The following is a 9,848-nucleotide window of genomic DNA, read 5'->3' as shown; positions in this document are numbered from 1 at the left end:
CAGCGGCCGGAGCGGCGGCCGGCCGGGTCGGCGCGATCCGCGTCACCCAGCAGCGGCGCCGCGCCGTCCGCAGACGCAGCTGGCGCCGCGGCCGGCCACCGCGAACCGGCCAAAGAAGCGCGCCGCGAGCCGCCGCGCGGCGAAAAGAACGGCGCGGGAGCGGCCGGCCCGGGCACGCGGTGGCGGCCATCGGCCTCACGGAGCATGCTGCCGGTAGCCGGGCCACGCCGCCGCCCGCCCGCGCCCGCCGTGGCGCCCGAAGTCCTAGGTGACGACGGCGGCGCACCGGGATGGTGCCAACACATGGCCGTGGGCGTCGGCCCCCCGGGCCCGTGCCGGAGCGCCGCGCCATGGAGTCGGTGACCACGGGTGGACCCGGTCCGTCGCCCGACCGGCCCTCGCTCCACACTTGGCCGGGAATTTATTCATGCGCGGCGAACGAGGCGGCCGCCGCGCTCGGCCAGGACGGAAGATTAATTTCGCCGATCCGGGCCGGCGGGAGGAGAGCCGACTCAGGAATCCCGGCTAATACGCACCCCTCGCTGCGCGCTTGTTTCCGCTGAGATTGCATACGGCCAGGCCATTAATCACACATTTTAAGAATGGATCGTCGGGCGACGGCCACCGGCCGACGGCCGCTGCTCTCCACTCGTCACGGCTGCCCGGCGAGGCGCGAGACCATTAAGATGAGAGCCGACCCGGCCGCTTTACAGCGCAGCTGTCGCGTCCCGCGGCCGCCGTTTGTCCGGCGACGCTCTCGGGTTGCGCGGTCGTCTCTCAAACGCTCTGGTGACGCTGGGCCTGACGAGGCAATTGCCGCGGCGGCCGCGCCGGGACGGCCGCCGCGGGCCAGAGCCGAGGTGATGGCGACTCGCGTCCGGGGCTAGTGTTCAGCCCGGAATAGGCGTCGTCTCACAGCCGGCTCAGGAAGACCAAACGACGTCGCCGGCAGCAGCTGGCGTCGTAAAGTTCTTCGGAGACCTTCCAGGAACACTAAACTCCTTTACAGCCATCCTACAAGCAATTAAGCTGTAAATTGGACGATCGCGTCTATTGTGCAACTGAAAAAGTTTTTTTGTCCGCGCCATTTAATGTTCGCCTTCTAAAACCGCGCCGCGCCGGCCGGCCGTGAGCGGCGCGGCGACGTCTCCATCACGGCCGCGTCGCCGCCGGTGCCGTCCTCTGGCGCGCCGCCCGCCGTCCCGGGCCGGGCTTGAGTGGCGCCGATTGGCCCCAGCGTGTATCACCGCTCCACTTCTGGGACACGTAGGCGGGGGCGAGGCGATGGGAACGACCGCCGGGAACTGTGTCAGCCGCCATCGTCCACACGCACCGGCGCTAAGTGGGCGGCGCCGCCGGCCACGCCCGCGGCCGAGATGTCTCCCGCGGCCGGGGGCGCGATGTCTCTGTCGCGATGGAGCATTACGCTCCCCTGGATGGCAGTAGATGCGTCGAGGCCGTACTACATTATGTCCCGGTGATTGGTGACCCAATGTTTCGCGGTCGGGGACGCACTGCCTTGTAGCTGGCGACATCCTGTCTCGAAGTTCGAGATGCACCGACGCATGAGTGGGGTTGGGCTGCGCTCCTGACTAGGACCAGGCCCGTGTCGCTGCTAGCCAGCGCCAGGAGCGGAGATTCCTCAGCCGTGGAGACAGGTGTTTGGGGTCCGGCGCCAATGCGGTGCACCGATGAACAGTGGGTCGCTCAGACCCCATATGAAGCTAGAGAGTAACGGGGTCATATTCTCCAATAGGCCACACCGGGCAGGTTTGTGTAAAATATGTAGTCCAGCGGGCAATGCCCACTGTGCAAACACACGCACAGGCGTATTGTCTACCGCGAATAATACTGGGGAGATGAAAACAGTGAAATAAATGTAGCTTTGAAGCATTGAGGAGACGACATGAAAAAATGAACTGCGCGTCTTTGATGCGGAAGTTCAAACAATGCGATTTCAGAGAGCCCATTGAGTAAGATGATGCCCAGTCATGGTCCCGATTTCACACCGATCACGCCAAAATAAGATGACGTATCGCACTCCCTGAAACACTTACATCTCAGCACCCAAGCATCTAAGCACATAAACATCACCCACAAACATCATCATTATCATAAGCAAGCCGTTTGATTTTCATGATTTCGACGCCATCCCCGCACGAGGGCGATGCATCTGATCCAGATCACTTACGAGTACTCGTCTTTGACAGGTGTCGGCCACGGACCCGGACTGCGGGGTCAACGCCCAGGTCAACTACAGCATCGGCCACGGCTTCAAGAAGCTGGGGTCGTTCAGCATCCAGCCGGAAACGGGCGACATCTGCATCTTGTCGCCGCTCGACCATGAAAATCGGGCCATCTACGAGTTCCCCGTGGTCGCCATGGATCGAGGTGAGAAAGCTGTTCTCCGTGGTCGCCGCGGCCGGTGAGGGGTCTCATTTTCCTGCGGTCTGGCCGGAAGTCGTCTTCAGTCCCCTGAAGGCATGGCTCATGATGTGAGTGGTGCTAAATTTCCAGCTGCCGGCATTGTTAACGACAGGCACGAGCTTCCTGTGACAGCCGCAGACATGATGTGCCTATGACTTTCCCGTTGTCACGGTTACGGCGAATCCGAGTTTCCTATGGTCGTTATGGTTACCGAGAGGTCTGGGTTTCCAATGGTCGTTACGGTTACCGGGAGGCCTGCGTCGCCTGCGGTCGCCATGGCCGTACGTGGTCAGGATTTGGTTCCGAGCGCCACGGACTGGCCGGCCGGCCTTCCTCCGTTGAACCCCATTAAAAGGCGATTAGGTGAGAGGAACAGTCTAATAGGGCCTAATGACTATCAGGGCGCGGGACTATCGCGACCGGTGCGGCAGACGCTGGTCCGAACGACGCGCAGCATCCGCGGGAGGGTGACTGATGGCCGTCACAGCGCACGCCCCCGCTCCGGTCGGTGCGAGGGGACACCGGGCACCCTCGGGTCATCCGCGGGAGGGTGACTGATGGCCGTCACAGCGCACGCCCCCGCTCCAGTCGGTGCGATGGGGACACCGGGCACCCTCTGTTCAATCCGTGGGAGGATGGACTGACGGCCAATCACCGCTCCAACGTCCACCGCCCCAGTTCGGTTGGGGGATAAGAGGGATACCGGGCATCCTCGGGTCATTTTGCCTGCTTAACTTCGCGCAGTAAATCGAAGAAAAGATGTTCAGGAACTGGACCATAAGACTTCCCCGGATTTTCGAGGCTCCTTTGACGTACTTTGCACCACGTTGCCCGCTGTAATTCTGCCTATGGAGCACAGTCCAGGTCGGCACGCCGCTGGCCGTGCCGGAACGACGCCATTGTCACGAACCCAGCAAATCGGGCGGAGGGGAGACTGGAGAGAGAGCCGTTTGCGTCCCGGTCCCTAATCCTGGCCCTCTATGAACTGGTTATAATTCATGACGGCCGCGCGCGTGCGCGTAGGCCAGGCAGGTGTGTATATCTGTCACTTTTTCAACCGTCCGGGCCAGTTGAAAGTAAAATAGATGCGTTGTTTTTAACGTGGTAGGCGGTCCTCGGGCCGCAGCATAACTCGCACTCTCTCTCGGCACGGCGGATCAAGTGCGCTGCGCTGCCCCCGGCCGGCCAGGCCCGGGGTTAAATCCCGCCTCGGAAAACAAATCGTCCGCGCTAGAGTTGCATCACCACGGAACAGCGCACGAAATGGTCCACATCGCGGCTCATGGGTCTCGCTCCGGCGGGCCGCCGTGCTCGAAAGGGGGGGGGGAGGGGGCAGGCGCTGGTCAGCCGCGGGCGCTGCCTCCGCGCAGCCGGCCGGCCAGCGCTGGGCGACGGTCTCATCTGGGGCTAGCGCCGGACTCATCGCTCAAAGTTAGCGCTGTCATCCGGAGCCCGTCCATCAGCTCCGCCCTCGCGCCGCGGGGTGGTCCCCAGCGCTTGGCGGCGACGCTCAGGGCCGGCCCGCCCCGGCCGTCGGCGAGTCCTCCGGCGGTCCCACGCCGGGACGGGCGGACCCGCAGCCGACGGCGGGTCCTCCGCCGGTCCCACGCCGGGACGGGCGGACCCGTGGCCGGCGGTGGATCCTCGGCCGGGCCCACGCCGGGACGGGCGGACCTGCAGCCGGCGATGGGTTCTCAGCCGGGCCCACGCCGGGACGGCGGACCCGCAGCCGACGGCGGACCGGGCGGCACGACCGCAGCCGTCCCGTTCCGTCGTCGCGCCGCGCGCCCGAACGTCAGATCGGTCCACCGCAGAAGCCGTCAGATCGGTGAAACTCGTCTCGTTAGCCGCTCGCCGATGGATTCGCCCCAGTTCGGCCGGCGTGTCTGTCGCCGGCGCAGGACGGCGGCGTCGGCCGCTGTCGGCGCCGCCTCCCACAGGGTCAACGGGTCAACAATTAATGACGGAATCAGCGCGCTAGCCCTCCTCCTGCGCGTCGCGACCGCGTCGGCCGACCGGCGCGAACAAAGGCCGGTGCCGGCTCTGGCCCCCGGATGTTTACGGAACCGCCGACAAACCGGCGACGACCCGGCGCCCGGTCACGTGGGCGCCGGTGCCCGGCGTGCGTGACGTCACGTGACCGGCGGCGCGGGCCGCCGGCGACATCGGCGAGCCCGCCCAGCTAATGGCCGGCCCCGGCAGAGGCGGCGGCAGCGCCGCTCGGCGACGGGGCGACTGCGAGGGCACGGGGCGGCCGCCGGCGGGGTCACGGCCGGGCTCGGCGGCAGACCCAGACCCAGAATCCGGCCTGTCGTAGGGGGCGGTCGAATCGCACGGTGCGGGAGGCCGGGTCTGGTGGGCAGTTTCCGAATGCTGGGTGTAACGGTCACAGTTTGTCTGCTTCTTTGCTGGAACTTGAGATTCACAGTTGTGCGTCTAGTCGCCGGATGGGTCCGGTCAGAACCTCACCGTCCGGCTGTCCGGCGGGATGTCGGATCTCGCGGTTTCATCGAATGACGTGGCGCGGCACCTCCCGAACACCCCGCGCCACGATGTCTAGTCTCACGGTCACGCGGCGTGACGTTCGTGTAGCCAATGCCTGACTGCTGGTCTGTATGTGTCTGTGCGAGTAAGTGTATGTGTGTATGTCTGTGTGCCCCTGTGTCTCTGTATTCTACCCTTTTTCTGTGCGTTTGTGCGGGCTATGACATTAAGCGTCGCATCTTGGCCTGTGTTGCGCGTGCATGTGAGTCTGCTCACTCCTGCGCTTATCTGCCTGCGTTTGTATCTTTGTTCCCTGTCACGGGCACCTTTTGCCCGTGCCCCACCGCGCCACTGCCTGACACCGCCTCTGTCCGCCGCACTGCGCCGCCGACTGGCGCCGCCTCTGGCCGTGTGGATGGACGCCCGCCCGATCACGCCCCCCGAGGACATAAATAAGATGGCGGCCGGCCGGGCGGCGCGCGCCGGGCCGGGAGGGAACCTGCTGGGCCCGCCTCTGACGGCTCGCGGGGAGCGGTCCGGTCCGCGCCGATCTGGACCGGTGTCCACCCGGTCCCTGGCGGACGTGGGCAACGTCCAGGCCCTTCCAGTGAGCTGGAACGGTATTCCGGAGCCTGGGGCGAGGCGCTGACGCGCCGCGCCAGGTGCCGAAGACGGCGGACGTCCTGCGAGGGCTGGCCCGGTGAGGCTCCAGCTCGCGCTCCGATCTACCGAGGCCGCCGTCCTGCGTGGTGAGGCCGTCACCGGGCTCGCGACGAGCGCCGGATGCCGTGACGCGTGACAGCAGCCGGTGGGAGGTGGCAGCCGAAGCAGCTCGGCCGTCGCCCGGCGGCGCGGCCGACATTCCGGTGTTCTGCGCCCGCCGGCCGCCGACCGCGCCAAACACGCACGCGCAGAGGCACGTACGCCGTCCGAAATAGCAGCCAACACGTTACGCTGAGTCGACCGAAGTGCTCGTTTGGGGTTGCCCATTACGCAAATGGTCGGCGAGCTGGGCTAAACGCTCGCAGACTGCCGTCTCGCCGGCCGTTTTCTGCAAGGTTCGCCGAACGCATGGCGCCACCGCTGCTTCGAGGCTGTGGCCGGACAATGGCGCTTCGTGCCGGACAGCGCAGACTCGGGCGGGTCGGACATCTGCGCCATCAGAACTATGCGCGCTGTGTTGGGTATGACACTGTCTACGGAGTCCGCTGCCCTTCACACATTTTCCTCCAAGCCCCGGATGACTGACGGCCGCCACATGACCGATTCAGCCGAGACTGGTCCAGCCCGACCCAACCCGACCCGACCCGACCCGACCCGACCCGACCCGGTAAGACCCGACCCGGTCCGGTGCGGCGACACCCGGTCCACGGCCGGCGCGGCGCCGGGCGCGCCGTGCCGGCGAAATGGGCAGCCGGCCGAGGTGGGGACCGGCCATTCTCCTCGGCCGTTTTTGTGCCGGCCGGCGACCGTTTTTCGGCTCCTCTCCCACCTCGCCGCGCACGCAAGCGGCGACAGAGAGAAATGGGCCAAACCAGAAGTATTTATAGAGCCGGACGGTCGCCGGCGTACACGTGATATTGATCTCTGTGGCCTGCGCTGCGACAGTCTTTTTGCTGCACGCCTGATTGATGCCGTACATTACACTGCACTCTCCAAAAATGGTGCGCACTTGTGCAGCGCTGACGGACGGGGCTGGAGTGGCGGCCGTCCGCCCGCGCGGCTCAGCCGGGGGTTGGCACCTCGCTCGTCGCCCCGCCTCCTCGTCGGCTCGCTCCGGCCAGTGGTCGCCGTCCGCCGGCGCCTCTGTGACATCAGCGGCGCTCGTCGCGGGCGCCTGTGTCGGCTGGCCGCTGGTCGGCGCGGCGGCACCGGCCCCGTGTGCCGCCGCTCCGCAGCGGCGTCAGGGTGTGCCCGTCCTGCCGCGGTCCGAGAGCGGCGTCGGCGCCAGCAGCCGCCCTACATCCGCCCCTGCTCGAACGGCTTACAGGCGGACGCCGGGATTACCTGAAACGCAAGGGAGGAATTGAATGGTCGAGTATCCGGACAAAAGGACTGAAAGGAAATCCACCATTATCCGGCCGGGCTGGCGCGGCCAATTATGTTCGCATCCTACCCTGCTCGTCGGCCATGTTGTGCCACAAAAAGCGACAAATAGCGACAGGTGATCATTAACCTGGACGGCGCGGCTGTATAGGCAAGCAACGGGGTGATATTGTTCATATTTTTGTCGCGGTTTCTTCTAGTGGCCACGTCGCGAGCGCATCATGCCCGGTGAATAATAAACACGTGGCGAGGCTTTCACAATGGACTGATGGGCGGACTGCGGTGGCGGACGCGGCTTTTTCGTCGTCGCGTTGCCTACATTGTGCTCTCGTCTGGCGGCGCCGCTGTAAAACAAGGTGACGCACCTGACCCGGCCCGGCCGCCGGACGCATGCCGGCCGTGTTCTCGGGTGTGTAAGCGCCCCCCGTCGGGTGGCCCGGATGTGGCGCGCCGGCGTCGCCATGGCAACGGAGCGGCGCCACTCTGCAGCCATCGGCTCGGCGAGCCGACAGGCGACGGCCTCCTGCTTGACTTGCAGATGGGACGGGCATTGGCATGAAACGAATTCGGTTTCGTCGCGCTTAGATTTTTGCACCCACTTATGGTGAGCGACACGAGGCTTCTTTTACAGCTGAGCCATGCAACGGTCGCGCCGCAGCGGCGAGGGCACACCGTGTGGCGCCGCACGGAGCTGCATAGGTGTTTCCTACATGCATTTGAGCTTGTGGTTTTCTGGTCCTTCGCTGGAATTAGCAGCGCCCCTACGTGGTCAGCCGTCCTTCGATGTTGTAAAAGAGTTTGATGATGGTGCCGAGCGCACACGACGGATACCCGAATGCACACGATTTCCAGTTATGTATGTGAGTGGAAAGGCATATGGCTCGAGAGAGGGTAGGCTGCCGTTTGCATGACGGATGTTCCGAAAGGGGCAGATTGGAAAGGCAAGGACAGAAGACCGAAGATACGTCACCGCCTTACATAACCGAGCTTTTGACGATGACAAATGCTTGATCCTCGACGGCTTATGACAGACGAAGAGGCATGACTGGTGCTCCAGCCTGAGCGGCCAAAGAATACAAACATGCCGGTGTATACTGGTAGGCGTGTACGCATGGCTCAAGTAAATGCACCGTTCTTGTCATCACAATCACGGCGGATGTTCGGGACTGCATAGCATTCGCTCGACTAGTCTCCACCTTTCCGCCTCCAAGGTGTCTGACCCGTTAACGGAGTTCCTTGAACGCGCCGGCGCCTGTACCTGCGACAGCCTTCTATGCGCGGCGTACACCCATGGTGATGCACGCATGCTGGGAAAGAACTCACCAATCGCAGGCACGAGCCAACATGGTCTTCCCACCCCATGCTGTAGTGTTTCCCTCGTGCACGCCCAAACGGTGTTCTTGACGGCCGCTGACGCCCCTCGCTCCGTGCCCGCAGGCGGTCTGAGCACGACAGCTATGGTCAAGGTGCAGGTGGGCGACGTGAACGACAACCGACCCACCTTCTACCCGCGCCAGTACAACGTCAGCCTGCGCGAGGACCAGGCGCGCACGGCGCCCGTCGTCGTCGTCGTCGCCACCGACCCCGACTCGGCGCTCAACGGCCGCATCCGCTACGGCATCGTGCGCGGCAACGGCGAGGGCCTGTTCAGGATCGACGCCGAGTCCGGGGAGGTGAGAGCGTCCGGTCCTGGCTGTACTGAGAGGGACGCCTACAGTGTCTGGTCTCGCCTGCTCTGAGAGGGACGCCTCCAGCGTCCGGTCCTGTCTGCTCTGAGAGGGACGCCTCCAGCATCCGGTCACGCCTGCTCTGAGAGGGACGCCTCCAGCGTCCGGTCCTGTCTGCTCTGAGAGGGACGCCTCCAGCATCCGGTCCCGCCTGCTCTGAGAGGGTTGCCTCCAGCATCCGGCGGCGATAGGGAGGGGGGGGGGGGGTATTGCCGGCTGTTGATTTCGGTCTTCAGAAAACGGAAATGACTGGAGAATCGTGATAGAGTCAGGAATGCTCCGCGCCTTTGTTTGCGTGCACGCTTTGTTCCGCCGCAAGCCCCACATACTGGCGAACTCTTCCTGCCACAGGCCTCACCCAAACCCATCCGCTGCACGAGATCCTCTCGGCGCAGGCTCTTCCGCCACGAGCCCCATGCCAAAGCCAGAGCCCCGCCTGCCGCGAGACCTTGCCCTCCCATCGACGGGGTGCGCTGGCTGACCGGCCCGCGTCGCCCCGACAGGTGTTTGTGACGCGCCCGCCGGCAAAGTCACGGACCATGCACCACCTGATGGTGGAGGCCACCGACGGCGGCGGCCTGAAGTCGCTGGTGAACGCCGAGGTGGCGCTCAGCGTCATCGACACGCGCCAGCAGCCGCCCATCTTCGAGCGCGCCCGCTACCTCTACGCGGTGCGCGAGGACGCGCCGCCGGGCTCGCTGGTCGGCGCCGTGCGCGCCACCTCGCGGCAGAAAGGTCAGTTGTGCCGCTCTGCTGCTGGGCGCGGGTTCGGCGTGTTCCAGCCGCAGCGGCCTTGTTTGGCTCACTTTTGATTGTTGTGGCTCGTTGAAATTCGAGCGATGCCATCGCGTACAAAAAGCCGCTGTGTTTTAAGCGTTTAGTGATTATTAGACGCTAGAACAATAGCTATTGTCGTCATGGTCCGCCCAACATTTCGCTTTCTGTTGTGCCACGCGAATTCCGAGCAGCGCCGGTCCGGCTCCCGGTCTCATTAACAACACTTTGACGACTTTAATGGGTTTGGGATCGAAAAATTAAATCGTTCCGATCTGCAAATGCCCGGTCCGTGTTCATGTCCGTTTTTATGGCGATGTTATGGCGGTGTGGCCCCGCGTGCTGGTGCATCACGTCGTCATGCTGAGTCGAGCCGCTTTTGGCGGCAAC

At 64.4% G+C, this 9,848-nt stretch overlaps 1 protein-coding gene across 1 annotated transcript in view; it reads left to right on the top strand.

Moving 5' to 3' along the window:
• Nucleotides 1-2,210: 2,210 nt before the first annotated feature.
• LOC119091672 (protein dachsous) overlaps nt 2,211-9,848 on the top strand; it is a gene marked incomplete at its 5' end in the record, with an annotated part of 31,863 nt that continues 24,225 nt past the window's right edge. Inside the window, 3 exon segments of the mRNA XM_037214484.1 lie at nt 2,211-2,391; nt 8,395-8,630; nt 9,188-9,419. Of these exon segments, the coding sequence (XP_037070379.1) occupies nt 2,211-2,391; nt 8,395-8,630; nt 9,188-9,419 (649 nt within the window).

Source organism: Pollicipes pollicipes, unplaced genomic scaffold (genome assembly GCF_011947565.3).
Source record: "Pollicipes pollicipes isolate AB1234 unplaced genomic scaffold, Ppol_2.1 Scaffold_3447;HRSCAF=4054_pilon_pilon_pilon, whole genome shotgun sequence".
NCBI classification, from domain to species: Eukaryota; Metazoa; Arthropoda; class Thecostraca; order Pollicipedomorpha; family Pollicipedidae; genus Pollicipes; species Pollicipes pollicipes.
This window is presented reverse-complemented; position numbering and strand designations above follow the sequence as displayed.